Source organism: Choloepus didactylus, chromosome 10 (assembly GCF_015220235.1).
Source record: "Choloepus didactylus isolate mChoDid1 chromosome 10, mChoDid1.pri, whole genome shotgun sequence".
Lineage (NCBI taxonomy): Eukaryota > Metazoa > Chordata > Mammalia > Pilosa > Megalonychidae > Choloepus > Choloepus didactylus.
The window spans coordinates 92849102-92867674 of NC_051316.1; the positions used below are offsets into that span (position 1 = coordinate 92849102).

Sequence of the window (18573 nt, forward strand, 5' to 3'; positions counted from 1 at the left end):
GGCTCCAGGAACCGGGCTTGACAAAGTCAGGCCAATTTTATCTACAGAGGGGCAACATCTCTAGCGTGGGAGCTTGAGGGCTAAAATCAACCAGTGAGAGCTTGGCTGCTGGCTCTGAATGCTCTACTGGTAAGAACAGGGTCACTTGGCAAACCAGCAGGAAAATGATGAACTACAGACAGCTGTTAACAAGGAAAGAAGGTGGCATCTTTAGTTTCTCTCTGACCTGTATAGCAGCAAGAGTGTCTCCATAATCTTCACTGGCTACCAGGGTCATTTTCTCATTGATCCAGGCTTCTTCCTCTTCCACATTGGCTACAAACTGCTGATATTCCAAGGACTCTTCTAGCCGCTGACCCCTAATACAGGAGACAGAAAACAAGCAAACAAACAAACAGGGAAAAATCAGCCACAATCCCTTCCAACTTTGATTCTGATTGCTAACATGTTTAAAAATATTTGTGACGAGGGTGGGATATAAATGTTTCAGTCAAGCCTTCATGTACTACAAATTAGAGATTCATGTAATGGCCTATTCTAGGTGGTTTTGGAACAAGTTGACTGTGAAGCTAGCAGGAGAGCCTGGAGGGGATGAGCAGCGGGGCCAGCCTGACCTCAGGATGTGGGCCTTCCTTCCACACTCCTTCCCAACAGCAGGAGAACATGCCCCTTCCTCTGCCCACTCACCGGGCTGTTGCCAGCTGCTTCAGCTCTTTCCAGTGCTCCACAAATTGTGCCAGACGCTGCTGAATCTCCTCCTTCCCAATAGTGTTATCATCAGACAGCTTCCTTCCCGTGTCTAGGACACCCTGACAGGCAAGAAATGATTCGATTAACTGTGAGCAGGTCCCCTGTCGCCTGTCACTAGGCTTCTAGCTCAACATCAAATTCAAAATTTCCCCTTCGCAGTTTGGGCTAGTAGGTCATGAATACTGGAGCAATCTCAATGAAATAAACAAGAGCAAAGAATTTCCTTGTATGTCATCTGGGCCCCATCCACTCCCCTGCCTCTCAGTCAGAAGATGCGATTCTCACCTGAATCGCTGGCTCATGAGCAGCCAGTTCTGCCTCCAGCCGTTTGTGCTTCTTCCTCAGGTTCTGAACACCTGTTAAGTCTCGGCCATAGTCCTCAGAACTCACCAGCAGCTTCTTCTCCCTGGATGACACAGGCAGGCAGAGAGTCAGTCTGCAGCTCCCTGTTTTCAATTTGAGATGGGTGATCAAAAGGTGTGTGAAATTTACAGACCCATTGATGCCCTGACCTACATCTACCAAAGTCTCCAGGAAAACCCTTGCCAGTCTTCTGGAAAACAAAAGACTGCATTTCTCAAATAACAGTAGCCAAGAATCTCCTCTGCCCATATATGTATCTATGAGCACCTACTGGGTCTAGACTCTGCAGAAGGCTGGGGATGCACTGGAGAACAAGGCAGACCTTGTTTATCACAAATTAAAAAGAAGTAAGGAACTGAGAGGATTTTGTCTTTAAATATGCGAAATATGTTTATATGCTACATCAGATGGAAAACGGAGATTGAAATTTTGAGGGAAATGATTAAACAAAAGCCAATTTTCTTTTAAGTTCAGATCTTCTCCAGGAGATCAGACTGCCTTTTCCAAATATAAACTCACTACTTTTCCCAGGGATCTAAAGGGTAGGGTCTAGATAGGGTCTATTTTAGAGTTCATTACTGATAATTATTACTGCACACTTGACATTAGATGAGGAAACTGAAGCATCCAGAACAGAGATCCCACCCAGGACGGCTTCTGGGCCTGCCCCATTTTCCTGCCAAGCTTTCCTTTCTCACCAACACAGTCCAGGAAAGACTGAAACCTTATGGCAACCCAGACCTCCTGACTCACAAAATCAGACCCGTGTCTCCATCACCCACTATTAAAAGCTCAAGGGTCAAAAGAAATCAAAGCAGAGGTTGCCAGGGTAGGTGGGGTACAGGGAATGGGAAGTTAACACATTGGGTGCTTCTGTTTAGGGAGATGGCAAAGTTTTATATTTTTTTCATTTAATTATTTTAACTTTTTATTTTGAAATAATTTCAAACTTACAGGACAGTTGCAAAAATATTACAAACCCCATCAGAAAACTCTTGACTTCTTCTTTCCTCCCTCCTTACCCCCAATAAAGTTTTGGTAATGCCAGGTGGTGAGGGGCCACAGCACTAAGGAAGTGAATAATCCCACCCGAATAGCTGCTTGGGAACAGCTGAGATGGAAAAGTTTATGTTGTTTATATGTTCCCACAATTAAACAGAAAAAAAGAAAGAGCAATGAGACCATGACAACTAAATGTGATATGTGATCATGGACAGGGTATAACAAGGGAGGAGAAAAGGCTCTAAAGGACATTATTGGGACATCAAAAAATTGGAATGTAAACTGTAGGCTTTATATCAATGTTAAATTTCTTGATAACTGCAATTAAAGTGGTTACATAAGTGAATATCCTTGTTCTTAGTAAATGTACATGGCAGTATTACGTGTCCAAGGAGCATGAGGTATACAACCTACACTCAAGTGTTCAGAAAATGGGTTAACAGACAGACAGATAAATGGAATGACTGACTGATGGCCAGATAGAATGATTCAACAAATGTAGGACAGACAGAATGATACAACAAATGTGGCAAAATGCTAAAATTGGTAGCTCTGGGTATATGGAGGGTAGAGGTTTGTGGGAGTTTGTATTAATTTTGAAATGGTCATGTAAGTTTGAAAGTATTTCAAAATAAAAAGTTTTTTAAAAATTAAAATTAAATTAAATTAAATTTGAATCAAAAGTTCAAGGGTCATTTCAGAGGACTCAGAACATGAAGTCCCAGGAATATGTACTTGATCCAGGACTCCTCATCATCCATATCCCGGAAGAACTGGTGCAGGCGATGGGATTCGTTTAGTTTGGCTCGCCGGGAAGCTGCCATGCTCTTAATCTTCTGAAAGCGACCGTTGATAGTGTCCCGCTTGTCCTTCACTTGGGAGGTGTCGAAGGCACTGCTGGTCATCAGGCTGTCTGCCTGGCTGTTCAGGTCCTTCAGACGGTCCTGAGCAGGAGGCATAAAGAGAGGACTCTGGGTCTCCATGCACAGCTGCTTGAAAACAAGAACTCAGGAATTCCTCATTGAGGTGATGGAACCAGGAGGTTTAATAGGTTTAACAACAGGACCATAGTTTACAGTCTGCCCTGTGGAGTATTACAGTCTTTAAGGCAGTGGTTCTCAAAGTGTGGTATGTGGACCCCTGGGGTTCTATGAGGAAAAAATTATTTTCATAACAATACTAAGAGATAATTTGCCTGTTCTACTGTAGAGACATTTGCAGTGATGGTACAAAAGCAATGGGGGTGGGGTACAACTGCCAGTGCTTCAGCAGAGGCAAACTGCAATAGTGGAAATCAGATTCTTCACTGCCACACACTTGCAATAAAAAATGCTGTTTTCTCTCAAGAACACCCTTGAAAAAGCAGCAAAAGTTGTTACTTTTGTTAAATATCCATCTTTTGAGTACATGCCATTTTAATATCCTGTGTGATAAAATGGGAAATACAGATAAAGCACTTGTACTGAACTCAAGTTCAATGACTATCTTGAAAACATGTTGCAAGCTGAACTAGCCGCTTTTTTCATGGACTCTTATTTTTACTTGAAAGAACAACTAACAAACAAATGAGGGTCATTTAGACTTGGGTATTTGGTGAATATTTTGTTGAAAATCAGTGAATCGAGCCTGTCACACATCAAAGAAAACTGACAGTCTGTTAATAATAAAATTTGAGCTTTCATGAAAAAATTAGAATTTTGGAAAATCTGTATCCATCACCATGAACTTGATAGCTTCTCCATATGTAAAGATTTTTCTGATGAGATTCGTTGTGATATTAACAAATGTGATGTCTGCTCTTAAATAATGAAAAGCATCAACATTTAGATGAGCTGCACAGCCCAACAAACCAGTATTTTCCAAATAATTTTTAAGAGTAGAAAATGGTTCTGAGACTAAAATGTTTGAGAACTGCTGCTTTAATTGATGCACATTACTCTCTTTCCTCAAATGCACTAGTTCTCCCTAGGAGCCATGCAAAGGCATGTCCCAGACACCCTGTGGCCTTGTCTCCCTTTCTGCTCACCTCGTGAGCAGATATGTCCGCCTCCAGCAACTGATGTTTTTTCAGCAGGTTGTTCACAGAAGCCAGGTCTTTCCCATAATCTTCAGATGCCAGAAGGGCCTCCACCTTGGCAGTGGAAACACAGAAGGAAAAGGCTACTGTATGGTATATACTTAGGCTCCTGGAAAATCCAGGATCCCCAGTTGTAGCTGTTATTCCAGGTCCTACCTTGTTTGATCACTTGTTTGATCACTTGTTTGATCACGACAAGCTTGTTATACCTACTACTCAGCTAGTACTCGCCTGCAGGGCTGAGGGCACCTTCCCCCACTGTCAAACAAATGTAGACCTGAGCTTTTTAATTTAAATACTACAGCTAAAGACAGAGGTCACTGAACCTTTACACAGTAATACCACTTCAAGGAAACTCTCCTAGTAAAGTAATCGGCATCATGGACAAAAATTAATATACAAAGATTTCACTGCATCAAAATTACCACTACCGAAAAGCTAGGAACATCTAAATGTCTAACAATATGGGAATGGTTAAATTATGGCATAATTCTGTGAAGGACTGTTATGCAGTTATTCAAATGTTTAGAAAGAACTTTTAGTGACTTGGGATAACACTCCCAATATATACTAATAAAGAAAAAATTACATTGTGAGCCCAACTATCTATATACAAAACTGTATCTACACAAACAAACATTTAAGGAAATATATGTAGATTAGAAAGAAATACTCTAAAAATGTTAACAGTATGGTTCTAAGAGATTTCTGCTTATTTATACTTTCTGTACAAGCCAAATTTTCTACAGGGAAAATGTATTACTGACTCTGGCTTCCTGGCTCATTGCTATTTTGGTTTCTATCTCAGCATTGACTCCTTAGAGCTGTCTGCCACACAGACTCCTTAATTCCTCTGATTTGCATATCCTATTAGATGAGTGATATGTGGTCCATGTCCCACCAAAAATGTGCTCTCTCTTCTCCAAACAGTCATTCCTTTTGCTTGGAAGTCTCTTACAGTACACGACTCACACCCTGATAACAAAGAGTTCTATTAAAGAGGGCATCCAGTAATCCCTGCCTTTTCAAAGTTGTGACTTATCATCCCAAATGACTAGAAATCCCTCACTGGTGTAAAGGGAAAACCACTTAGCATTACCTCAGAGAGCCAGAAGTCAAAGTCCTTGATTCCAGTGTTAAAGTTCTGCTGCTTGTTGGCTTCTTTCAGTTTCTGGCTTTTTTCTGCTGATTTCTGCACCAGGAACTGCCACTGGTCAGCTAAAGCAGCCAGCCGGGCCTGGGGAAGGCAGGGAGCCATTAGAGATGGTGAAACCCAGGAAGAACCCCCTCCTCTCCTAAAGCCTTATTTGATAAGATCTAAACGTTAAGAATGGAAAACATTTATAGGAGCCATTCTTAGTAGCATTTAACTATCTGTAATGTAGTAAAAAGTCTTCTAATATGTTTAGTTTCTTAAGACCATATTTCAAAATTGTCAAGTTGACAATAACATGCTGACAGTCAAATCCCGCCCCCTGGGCTTCCTGGACCAGGAGAAGAGTAGCTAAGCATACCTTGACAGCATCTTCGCTGCCAGCACAGGCCCCACGCTCAATAAGGGAGTTGCCCATATCGATGACCCCACGAATACGGTCGGCATTGGCGTGCAGCTCTGCTTCGAAGGCCTGGTGCTTCTGGTGCTTGCTCTGAAAACACCAAAAACCACCTTTATAAACCAGATTCTGCTGTGTTACATGTTTTCATGAAGGAAGGGATTCTTATAGGTAGGGAGTGTTAGTAAATCTAAAATCCAGGGACAAGGGTCAACATTTTGTATAGCAGGCAATCACAGAATCTGTGTGAAATATTTTAGGGGTCAGTCTGTAGAGAAGTTTGACACTTTGGACCAGAGGAGAAAGGAAATTTATCAGTTCAGGTGAATTGAGAGTCAATTCTTAAATTAGCTGGGCTAGTTTTGGGGGAGTTAAGTCCTCGAATTTCACTCTTTCTAACATTTTGCAGAAGATGCCAATGGCCAATTTCAGTTTTGAATCTACTTGTACATCAATTTCCATTCACGGCTTTCTATTTGGACAGGCACTCTAACAAATAACACATACATGGCTATCTTATGATCTAAGGCAGCAATCATTATAAACCAGTATTTGATGGATGGTTGGTCTTATGCCTCTGTTAAGGGATGAAAAGTCTACAGCTGTTACAGCCCTTGATTTTATTGGCTACCATTTGGTAACTATCATTAATCAAAATTCCAAAATACTGTCAAAACTCAGGCTTGCCTGCCTGCAGGTAGCAATTTATATTTGCTAGGAAAAAGAGGGCCATGAGAATATGGAATGGTTTTGAAGACTCACAAAGAAACAGAAGGTGCTGCAACATTACCAACAAAAGAAAATTGCAAGGACAAAGCAGCTGTGGCACAATTCTGGGGAAAAACATTTGGCTGGGTGAGAAACACAGGGTTTAGGGGGAGACTGTTATTTGGGGTAAAAAATTAAAAAGAAAAAAGCAGTACAGGTGGGGAAGAATTCTACATCAAATGTTTCATTTTAGAGACAGCAATTGTGAAAGGCTGGAGTCATTGGGCTGGTTAAATTCAGCACTAAGATGAAAGGTACTTGTTAAGTTTCCAACTACCTCACTCAAAATACAAGAACAAAAAGGGTCTCAAATACTCATATATCCTGACAAAAGTCCAGTTTCCCCCTCTCCTCTGTTTCTTGTCCTGATCACTCTTCAGTTCAAAGTCCATTCATTCTTTTATTTAAGCAATTTCTGAATTACGTGCCCACTGGAAAGATCCGTTTCCCTGCCCCTTGACTAATGTCCCCATTTATCATAGCCTCTCATCCCGTGTAGTTATCTAGTGGTTTCTCTTCAGGGACCAGCACTTCTGGACGCCTGACTGGGCATCCAGTGAAACTCGCCCAGACCGCTAGATGCCCCTACCCTGGCTACCGAACAACATGATCCTACAGACAAAACTGAACCACAGTCTACAGAGAAAAAGCTAGTTATTCCATTTTTTTAAAAGCAGCAACCCCTGAAAGAAAGCCATCAACTACTGCCTCCAAAATCAAACATTGTATACAGAATTTGCCTAAGTGATAAACTGGGGAAAAGGGGATGGGAGGGGTTGCAGGCTAATTAAAACAGAGAAAGCTACATCCCATAGGGGCACCTGAATGGAGTGTGATGGATGATGAGAAATGAAAAGGCTGAAGAGACACTAGCAGACTATGTGTGACTACAATAATAATCTATAGAGCAGAACACAAATATTGGAGTTTATTTAACTAGAAGACTTTAAAAAAACAAAAAAACTTACCAGAAGCTTGGAAAGCTACAAAAATAGATTAAAAGAACAATAATTCAGTACACTGACATGAATACACATATCAGCTATTAAACAGAAATTCATTTTGCTGTCATACTTCCCCTGGGAAGCTCAGTATTTGGGAACAGTAAATAAAAGGGTGATTATATAGACTTTTATAGCAGGCTTGGTTTCAATACAGACATGTAAGGAAAGCACCTTTTACATGGTTTTCACAATTTCTTGGGGCTTTTCCATTGGCACAGCTTATTAAAAAATAATTTTCACTAACTTCACCATGGGGGCAAGTAGAGTGTTTTATATGTATAATCCTTTTTAAAGATGCCTTATTTAACAAAGTCTGCTAGATAACATAGGGCTACTTCAGAGACAAAGGCACTCAACTGGCTCAGCTCACCTGAATGTTGGTGGGATCTTTGTAGGACTCATCACTTGCTGTCTGTAATTTTTCACTGATCCAAGCCTCAATCTCATCCACATCTCGGCTGAACTGCTGGAGGGTTTGAGATTCTCCTAGCTTTGACCTTTTCTCAATCATCTGGGCTTTCAGACGTCGCCACCTGAGAAAGTGAAACCATTAGATCAATGTGAACAACACACCTTCCCTTGTGGAGGAGTAAGTTGGAAAACAGAGCAATCTGTGATACCTTAGAACAAGAAAGATAAGAGCTGTCACACAAGAGTTCACATTCTCCTGGAGCTGGTGAGATACACCAGCACTACGGAACACTAACCTGTCCAAAACCTCATTGCGCCGGCTAGAAATGTCTCCTTTAGCATAGTGACCGGCGGAGATGAGCTGGTCAGCAAAGGACTGCAGAGCGGCAATCTTCTCTTCCTGTTAGCAAACAAGAGGGGAGAGGCAAGATGGGGCAAACGACTCTGCCTTGCCTAGAAATGAGGCAGGTCTTGAGAAGAGAATGGTTGTTCTGGGTGACTGAGAACAACTAGCTGGTGACAGGATCAGAATACACTGACACTTTAGAAGCAGGAGCATCAAATGCCAGAAGAAAGCTTGATTTCAATCATTACTAGAGTTTAACTCAAGAAGATTCCAGGTCACACTGGGGTGAGGCAGGGGCCAGAACTCCAGTAGATGTTACACAAAAAATTAGGCCTAATAATAGGAAAAGGGTGTCAGATTTTCAACAAAACAGCTTATAAATCAAATACTTTTATATCTTGAATTGTTTATGTTTACCTATCCATGAATTTGTTTTTACCCCTGTTGCAATTTTTTTTCAGTGATATTTCATTGCTGAAACTTCAGAAATACCAGAATTTATACTTAGAGTTTTTTTCCAATTATTTATGTGCATATCATTTTTTGCAGACTACACAAGTATTCCTTTGAGACATAACAATGACTATGTTCCTTCTTTGTGAGATCGATGTCAAGTATTTTCATTCAAGCTAACTGCCAAAGTCCTCTAGCTGAAATAACTCAGATTATTTTTTATTCTAATCATCAAGAGAAGAAAGGAGAGTAAGTCAAGAAAGAGACAAAATCTGGAAAAATTCAGATTCAAACTAATGCACAAACGTATCACCTGGACATTAATTGCTTTGTCAAAGTCTTCATGTTTTTTTATCAGAGCCTCCACACTGTCCAGTGAGTCTCCTTTGTCTTCAGTATTCAGGAAGGCCTCCCGGGCAGCCATCCAGTTCTCGGCCTGCTCACAGTCCCGGTGAAACAGCTAAGGAGGAGGAGAGCCAGGTGAGAAGATGGAGGCTTCTGTCAGTGAAACATCTGGTCAGAACCCTGTAGCAAACAGAAAGCTACTGTCCAGAGCACATGTACCTGCAACTCAAGGCACTGATCCAACATCATCCTGCGCTGAACCCAGGCCTTCTCCAGATCTGCACGCTCCTGATCTAAAATATCTAGTTTCTCTTTGATCTCTGGGCTGGCATAGTGCCCATGAGCCAACAGCTGTTGCCCAAACTGCTCAAATGCCTGGAACGTGCCAGCCCTGGCATCAATTTCTGTCCGGTGTTCCTGCCAAGAGGAGAGAAGGGATTAAATAACTGGCAGTAGATGTCCACTCAACCATCGGCTCACAACAAAAGGTAGGGGTGGAGAATGAGGCCTTCCATAGCTCAGCAGGGCAGCCATGTTTTTGCTGCTCAGCAGGCAGGTCTGCTCACCTGATGTCGCTCCAGCAAAGCTTCAGCACCTGTCACATCTTTGGCTAGTTCGTCAGAGGACACCAACCCCCGTATTCCATTGATCCAAGACATGAGGTCCCTGAAATCCAAATCCACAAACAGCTATTAGGTTATCTGCCCCAGAAAAGAGAACCACATAATTCTTGCCTCAGAGCTTATTTTGGTTTAATCTAATCTAATGGGGCTAGATCTCTGAGAAGTCTCTTTTCTTCCTGGGATATTAAAAAATAATAATCAAGAAGTTTTTAGAGGAAAAATGAATAGCTTTATAACTAAGATCGTTTCACCCTACAGAATAGGCTAATTTAGAGAGATAGGAAGTAACTAGTGGCTACCAAGGGATGGGAATGGAGGAGAACAGGGAGTGATTACTGTAGGGGTATAGGGGTATTCTTCTGGGGTGATGAAAAAGTTTCAAAACTAGAGAGAGGTAGTGGTTACATGACCTTGTGAGGACAATAAATGCCACTGAATTTGTATGCTTTAAAATGGTTAATTATATGTTAAGTGAATCTCACTTGAAAAGTCAAGCAAGCACTGGCACCTACTACCATAAGCCTGTGAAGGGGAGGAACATTATCTGCCTACTCCCAGGCAAGCTGAGGAAACCCCAGGATTAAAATCACACACACACACACACACACACACACACACAGAGACTGGCAGCGGGGTTGGGGGTGGTATGGATGACTGTATGTAAGAATATTGTGAGACAGCACAAAAACATACAAAGGAAAAGTCTGTCTTAAATGGGTAATATTAAGTAAGTTATAATTCAGTGAAATGCTATGTTGCGATTAAAAAATCTGAGGTACCAAATTATGGGACATTCTACAAGACAACTGGCTTAGATTCAAGAATAAAAAACAAACAAAAAAAGAGGGTGGAGGGGTAATGTGCTAGATTGTAGGAGGAAAGACCACCAAATGCAATGCATAATCCTTGATTAGAGCCTGGATCAGAAAACAAGTCCAGGCTAAAAATATGTATCTTTGAGTCGACTAGAAAACAGTAAATAAGGACTTAAATATTAGTGTTAGATTTCTTGGGTATGACAATGGAAATATAATTACTCAGGAGAACATCCTTGTTCTTAGGAGATATAAGCTGACCTATTTAGGGATACAGTGTCATGTATCTGCAACTTACTTTCAAATGGTTCAGAAAAATAAAAGCATATATTTAGGAACAAAGTGAATGTCACAAAAAGTTAACTGGTGACTATAGGCAAAGGGCATGGGCATATGGGTGTTCTCTGTATTATTTCAACTTTTCTGCAGCCTTGAGATTCTTCTAAATAAAAAAAGTTGACAGAAATGACTAAGGCCTATTGCTATCCATTAAGTGAAAAACATGTCTAAGGGAAAAATGAAATACTATATGGTAGGGGCAGGGGGAGATGTATCTCTGTGTACACGTACTGGGATAGGGAAGTAAAGACTTAAAATTTTTTACTTTTTGGCATTTAGCACTGCTTATATATTTTTTACACTGACCACGTATTCTTTCCATAATAAAACCAACCATTGAAAAGAAGGTCCCATGCCCAGAGGTCTAAGTTAATACTTTGCTTTTTACCGGAAATCACTAAGGAAGCGCTGCAGATCATGGGAGTCGCCCAGCTTGGCTTTGCGCTGGTCTGCACGTTTTCCCAGGCTGCTCCAGGCCTGGTTTAACTCGGTGCATTTTTCCTGAAGGTCCTCTGCTGACTCAGGATGGGACTGGATCAGGCGCTCTGCTGTTTCTCCAAGGGAATTCACCTACGAAAAGAGGGTGGTAAGAAAGCAAGAAATAAGGGAGCTCTGTTCTGCAGTGACTTTGCCTCTGCATTGGGCAAAAATGCCAGAAGATGACTTTACATCCTCTCACCTTGTCACCAAGAGCAGCAAGGTCTCTTTCGAAGCCCTCATGCTTGCGCTGCAGGGCTTGGACACTGGCCAGATCATGGCCATAATTGTCTGTGTTTAGAGCCTGATTCTTCTCTTCAATCCATTCTTTGGTTTCGTCAGCATCTCTATAGGTGAGAGACACATTTGAGTTAATGAATGCTGAGTTTAGTTGCCTTGATTACAAGACAAATACAAGAACAGAATTGATTTGCTAGCATTTGTATGTTTGTCAGTGGCTGCCATCAGTGGCTCTAAAAACCTAGAAAACATACCTTCAGACACTCAGCAGTATTTTTCAAGAACCCACCCTGTGTCAGATGTAGTCCTAAGTGCTACACCACAAACATTAACAAGATGCAGCCATTACTCTGAGAGATCTCAGTCAGCAAATTTGGGAACTGAGTGGTGTAAATCCAATAGCACTTGTTACTTCCTCTTTAGCCAACTGCTGGACACCTCACCTGTGGAATCTCTGCACTTCGTGGGCGCTTCCCAAGAGTTGGCTCCGCTCCTCGGCCAGCTGCTGCAGAGACCGCCAACGCTCATTTAACTCCTGCAGTAGGACAGCAAAGTGTCAGCTCTGCTGCAACCCCTCTTCTGTCATGCCCACACCAGTTTTTGGGAAAAGGGCCAAAGGACTGATGGCTTAACTTGAAGGGAAATGTTAGGGCATTATAAAATTTCCTGTTTTCAACCTGCCTATAGTGAAATAAAGGGTTATACAACTACAGCAAAAATCCAAAGTCAGAACCAAGCCAAAGCTAGTTGTGGCTTTGACAAACCACAAACACCTGCCCCAGGAACTGCCTTTCAAGCAGGAGATACAGCAGACTTGTCCTCACCCACAACCCCTAGCTTGGTACCAGAAAGGTAGCTTCATAAACAATTGAGTGGATAAACCCCAAAGAGTACACTGCCTCTAAACACTTTACACATCTGCATCACCAGGCCCTGGGAGGCCTAAACAAAAGCTGGATTGCTAAAGGACCTGGTACCGGAGGAAGCAAATTACTTTGAGGTCCAGAAAGAGTGGGGCCAAACCTCTTCTGTGAGGAGGCAAGGAAGGCATTATTTCCCCAAGTTTACAAGATGCCAATTCCTACAAAGGCTTGCATTTATAACTTAGAACTCGCAAACTCTTGACCAAGAAAGCCAACCAAACCTCCTTGCTGCCACAAAGAGTGTTGATATTTGCCTTGGACACTTGTGCAACCAGGACGAGTTGGAAGTGCTACAGTTCACACAACTTTAAGAGAGGAGCTCCTACAGACAGGGAAAGGAGACTGGTGAAGAAAACCAGGCGGCAAGGAAGGCAGCTGGTTATTGTTTCTTACCTTGATGGAATTAAAGGTAGCCACGGTGTGAACCATCAGGCGAGCAGACTATGTAGGGGAAAGGAAAGCAGAAGAGCAAAACAAATCAAATGTTAATTAAAAGACAGATATCTGAGATGCAATTGTCAGCCAAAATTATCTTTTTGCTTTTCTAGAAAAATTCTATTTAAAAAGTCTATGTCCTAATGAAATTATAATCAACTTGAATACTGTCAAAATCCTGAGCAGAGGCTTTAATAAAATAACTAACCATTAGAAAGTCATGAAAAATCTTAAGGTGCACAATTAGGCCCAGATCAATGATTAATTTTACCCAATGAACAGTGAAAAGTGATAGTAAAAACCACAGTTAAAACAGCTGGGACAGACAGAAAAAACAGTTCAAAGACTGATGTTTATGCCTTTTTTTCTTGTCCATACTACAGGAATACTGCCAAAAACTCACTTGATTTAGCAAATGCTTGCAGCTGAGATTATTTATTTAAACACAAGTGCATTAATAATTGATTTCATTTCTAATTATGGTTATTGAGCTGCTATTCATTAAACAGTGTCCCCTTAAAGTAAGAGCAACTGCCTTACCTGATGAAAGAGAAAATAAAACAGTGAATTAGCTTTCTTCTCAACAAGACAGTCACCCCTCCTAAAAACAAAACATCCCTTGGGACCTTAGGGCCCACCCAGTTTTATGTGAAACTCCTTTTGGCACACATTATGATGCCCATAATCCTTCGTGTCTGTCAAGAAAAGGAGAGGCTAAACTTGGTTGCAAGGAAGTTAAGCTCGGGGGATGTTTCCATGAAACTGGCAGATGACATTTTCAGCCAGTATGGGTATGTAACAGAATTCAGAAGGTAGAAAACCACTGTCTCCCATCCTTTTCAGAAATAGGAGGTATCTGCATTTATGAAAACATCTAAAATACATTTCTGAAAGAATACTTCTGTTATCAGAAAATCCCCACTAGGAGATGAGATAAGGATGTTGCCCATTCATAACACTCATGATCAATGTTGCTATATGAGAAAAATTAAGATTGCTAAAAGGGGAGAAAGTTGAATCAAAGGGAAAATTATTATCTTCCTGAATTTGGAGCCCTTCTTATTTAATGAGCAGACTAGTCAGAGCTAAGTGGAGTGAAAGAGGCCAAAAGAAACTGATTCTTTTTAGCCTGAGTCCTCAAGACAAGTCAGATAAGATGACTGAGTAGGTAAATTTATCAAGGAGGAGGAGTATTGGTATCTCTGGTGTGAGGTTTCTTTTGTTTTTTGTTTAAGTTTTCTTCACATTTCAGGAAGAGAGACTTTTATAAAATAGAAATCTCTCTAACTTGGCTATAGCTCACAGTGATACATTCCCAACAGCTGGGCCAGAAGGGAAGAGGCCAGAATTGAGACTTAGGCACAGAAGTTTCATAATCAGTTGTAAACATGTCACATAAAAACAAAACAAAAAACACTTCTTTGAACTCCTGGTGAGAGTTATGTCCACTCTGGCCAAGCACCACGACTTGATTTGTTTGGAATAATTTCTACTGCAGTTGATAAACATCTCTTGTTCTCTCTTTACACATCTCCTCTATCTTCTTTGAAGCCGTTTCTCAGCAGAGAAAGCGGCTGGATAGATGACTGAATGGGAAGTTTACTGACATTAACCTCCTTTACATCCTCAGTCCCTCTATTGTTTGTGTCATGCCCGTGTGAACGCACTCCTGTTGGTGGGACCACAACTGATACTCAGCTCCACTATCCCCCACCCGTCCTAAGGTATATCCTGCCCCCAATATGGGTAATAAATGCAATCTAATCATAATGAGCATTTAAATGTGAACACTTTGCTTCTATATATTAAGTATCACATTTCCAGAGATAATAGATTCAAAGAATATAATATCAGAATCAGAAAAAAACAAGTCCAAACAAGTCCAAAGATGATCAAAGGCTCAAGGCAAGCCTAAAATAGTCAGAAAAGGGTACACAAGCTAAGGACATAAAATATTTTTATGCTCCTGCAAAACCTTTGCAAAGAGTAAGGTGCAAAAGAGTCCTTACCTTCCATGGGGAAGCTGTCTTAGAATCATTTTCATCCTATTCAAAGGAGAAGGCATTTAGGCAGCCATGCAACTGACCACAAGGCAATGCAACAGGCCCAACCTTTCCTCTGAACGTCCCTTTTATTTCCCAAGGGGGAATTCACAGATAAATTAACCAGAACAGCATTTTCCCTCCATAATTTCGAGTTTATAATTAGCTGGTAGCAAACTGCAAGGTTAGATGGGACAGATTAAGCAAAATGAGAAAAATTCCAATTTTCTACCTCAGTAGAAGAACCGGAGAGAATAAGGAAATTTAATAATAAAACGATCAACTTTTCCTTATGTCATACTCATAGGATTCTCTCAAAAGGGGTAATTAAAGAAAAAAACAAAAAACAAAACCCAAATTATAGGCGGAAGAAAAGTTTTATAAAAATGAAGAAATTAAGACTTTTTTGTCTTTTGGAGAATAGCAAATGGAAACTAATTTTGGCATTTCTTTTCCACAGGCTTTTACATTTTGACCAAAGGCATTTCTGAGATCCAGGAACAGAAAAGTCCTTAAGAGGCTCGACTTTATATTCTTCCCAAGAGCTAATCCTTCTCATGTTCAAGTTCCGCATGGAGTAGTTGGGACTTACCCTGGGCATCATTCCATACACCTCCTACAAGGAGAAGAGGGACACCAGTTTCATAATTAGAGGAAACACACACAGCTTGGGAATACTCATTACTCCCAGATCTGTAGACACAGGAGAGTTACACAAAAACATACAGAAATGCTAGCCCAGCTGGCCAGAAAAGCTTTTTAAAATCTACTGTCTACTAGAGAGGCCTGATATTTCCATGTAAAACCTTTTATTTATTTAAGGACCTCATGAGTTTATTATTAGTTAAGGGGCTATAGAAACATTAAACAACCTTCACAATATTCAATGGGCTTAAGAGAAGATAGGAGCTATTCCCACCCCTGTAGGAAGGTAAGGGATAGTGGTTCAAGGAAGCTAAACAAAATGGTTTAGGTCTAATAAGGGACATGAACTGCATCTTAGCTACAATTCCATACTAGGAAACACTGCTTATTGGTGTATGAAAGACATAGGAAGGTACAAGTTGCTTCCTTATGGCAACAAAACTTTGATCCAAGATTGACACACCCACCTGTTGTTGTACTGCCTGCACTTCCTCTGCCATCAGACCTTCAGACTCCAGGTCTTCAGACACCTTGTTAATGTCCTTCAACCGTGACTCATTGGCCTTCAGATCCTTAAAGCAAAAGCCATAATAACTAAAACCCACAAGAGCAAGTCAAAGAGAAAGAGGGCAACGGATATTCATAAACTGTAGCTTGAACCTATCAATTTCTGTTCAACAAGTATCCTATGAATTGGTTTTTCTACTCCCAAATGAGTGACCTAAATTAAGAAATCATGACTGCTACTATCAAAGAAGAAAATAATAGGGTACTCATCTCAAATTTGCCTAACTGTAGTTAATTAACCATTATTCTAATTGAATAGAGATTTTTTTAAAACCTTTTTTTTGGGGAAGAGGGAAACAATGTTTTTAAAATATGATGAAATTTTAATGCCTATGGGGGGTAAGTTGCATTTTAATTGGTTATAAGAATACTTTTAAACTGAGGAATAGATAAAATATGACCTGTCCATACAATGAAATATTATTCAGCCATAAAATGGAATGAAGTTCTGATACATGCTACAACATGGATGAATCATGAAAATATTAAACTAAGTGAAAGAAGCCAGACACAAAAGGTAACATACATGAAATATACAGAATTGTTAAATCCATGAAGATAGACAGCAGATTAGTAGCTGCCAGGCACTAGGGGAAGGTGGGAATGGAGAGCGACTGCTTAATGGGTATGGGGTTTCCTTTTGAGGTAATGAGAATGTTTTGGAACTAAACAGAGATGATGGTTGTACAACACTGTAAATGTATTAAAGCCATTGAATTGTACACTTTAAAATGGCTAATCTTCCATTATGTGAATTTTTACCCCAATTACATAAAAAAAGAACACTGTCAAACATTTTTATATTTTAGGTTTAGAAACATTCTTAAAACAAAATGTAAAGCAAACTGCATCTCCTTCCCTGTGTCTCTTTCTCTTGAAACTACACTGGTTCAAGAAAAGTTTTGATTAAGGTCATTTAAAATTAGCTACACAGACCGCACCCCAATGAAGATGGGGAAGTGAAAAGCTTCTAGACTCCATCCCCCCCACAGAAACTTTGAACAACCAGCAACAACTGGCAAAACCATCTTTCCCAATGTTCCAGACAACAGTTAAAAGACTGCAGGCAACAGCTTGTCACTGGATCTGAACATCTGAACAGACCAAGATTAAAAGACGACAGGCTCCGAGCATCTTCTTTAAGGTTTTCCTCTCCCATCACATCGGGAGGTGCACCATGCCAGATGTCCTCCTGCTGATGATGCTACTAGATGCTATTTTTAATCACTCAGTTCAGGTGTTGACTGCCAGATCCTGGCATTGTAAAGAACTATTACTCCACACTTTGGAGGCCCAAGTGACCCCTATGACTGTCTCTACTTCTGATAACTTCTTAAGCCTGGAAGAACTCAGAAAGTGATTTTGCCAGTATGGATGTATAATGTCCCTCTAAATGCCATTATCTTTGATGCAATCTTGTGGGGGCAGACATACTAGTGTTGATTAGACTGGAATTCTTTGATTGACTGTTTCCATGCAGATGTGACTCAATCAACTAACTGTGAGTGAAACGTCTGATTAGATAATTTCCATGGAGGTGTTACCCTGCCCATTCAGGGTGGGTGTTAATTGGATCACTGGAGTCCTATAAAGGAATTCTCAGACAGAAGGACCAGAAAGGAACTGAGCGGGACATTCTGAAGAGGAATGCAGCTACGAGAGGACAAAATGCCCCAAGAGAAACATTTTGGAGAACACCATTTTGAAACCCAACCTGGGAACAAGCGGACACCAGCCACGTGCCTTCCCAGCTAACAGAGGGTTTCCGGACACCAATGGCCATCCTCCAGTGAAGGTACCCGATTGTTGAGGCCTCACCTTGGACACTTTATGGCCTTAAGACTGTAACTTTGTAACCAAATAACCCCCCTTTATAAAAGCCAATCCATTTGTGGTATTTTGCATAATGGCAGCATTAGCTAACTGGGACAGTGATTGATGCTCTACGGCCCAGATGAACTGACTCACGCAAGCACCAGAGGCGGCCACAAAGGAAATGAACTATGTTCACTGAAAAACAACTAGAAGATTTGAAGATCTGGCCTTTAAGATGGGTATACATCCAACAGTACTGAGGTTTGGTTCCAGAACCATAGAGTAAAACTCAAGAAAGCAACATACAAGCATATTCAGCAAAAAGAACAAGAAGCTCAACAACAGCAATTACCTGAGGAAGGCATCAAGAGCATCGTTCTAAGAGAAATATGGACACACCACACAGACCCCAAGGGTTCTTGTCCTGTCTCCTTAACTTATACAGATAATCCAGTACTCTTTCCAATTCAGCATATGTCCCAACTTTAGAGTCCCCATAGGCCACTTTCTTGGCCACAAAACAGTCCGTTTTGGCTGCTGCCAAGATTCCAACATATATTGCCTCTATCCCATTTTGTAA

At 40.9% G+C, this 18573-nt stretch overlaps 1 protein-coding gene across 4 annotated transcripts in view; it reads right to left on the bottom strand.

Moving 5' to 3' along the window:
• The window catches only part of SPTAN1 (spectrin alpha, non-erythrocytic 1), a 72982-nt gene that overhangs the window by 11109 nt on the left and 43300 nt on the right, over positions 1-18573 (bottom strand). For 2 of the 4 annotated variants that reach the window (XM_037798583.1, XM_037798581.1), the window contains 20 exons: positions 16079-16183; positions 15559-15582; positions 14934-14969; positions 12883-12930; positions 12010-12101; positions 11529-11673; positions 11238-11419; positions 9639-9738; positions 9292-9489; positions 9041-9187; positions 8225-8328; positions 7888-8050; positions 7482-7496; positions 5707-5838; positions 5292-5429; positions 4142-4246; positions 2851-3059; positions 1036-1156; positions 688-809; positions 227-359 (listed from right to left, as the gene is read on the bottom strand). In XM_037798583.1, the coding sequence (XP_037654511.1) occupies positions 227-359; positions 688-809; positions 1036-1156; positions 2851-3059; positions 4142-4246; positions 5292-5429; positions 5707-5838; positions 7482-7496; positions 7888-8050; positions 8225-8328; positions 9041-9187; positions 9292-9489; positions 9639-9738; positions 11238-11419; positions 11529-11673; positions 12010-12101; positions 12883-12930; positions 14934-14969; positions 15559-15582; positions 16079-16183 (2319 nt within the window). The remainder of the gene's footprint in view (positions 1-226; positions 360-687; positions 810-1035; positions 1157-2850; positions 3060-4141; positions 4247-5291; positions 5430-5706; positions 5839-7481; positions 7497-7887; positions 8051-8224; positions 8329-9040; positions 9188-9291; positions 9490-9638; positions 9739-11237; positions 11420-11528; positions 11674-12009; positions 12102-12882; positions 12931-14933; positions 14970-15558; positions 15583-16078; positions 16184-18573) is intronic. The other 2 variants (XM_037798584.1, XM_037798582.1) reach the window with 1 other exon arrangement.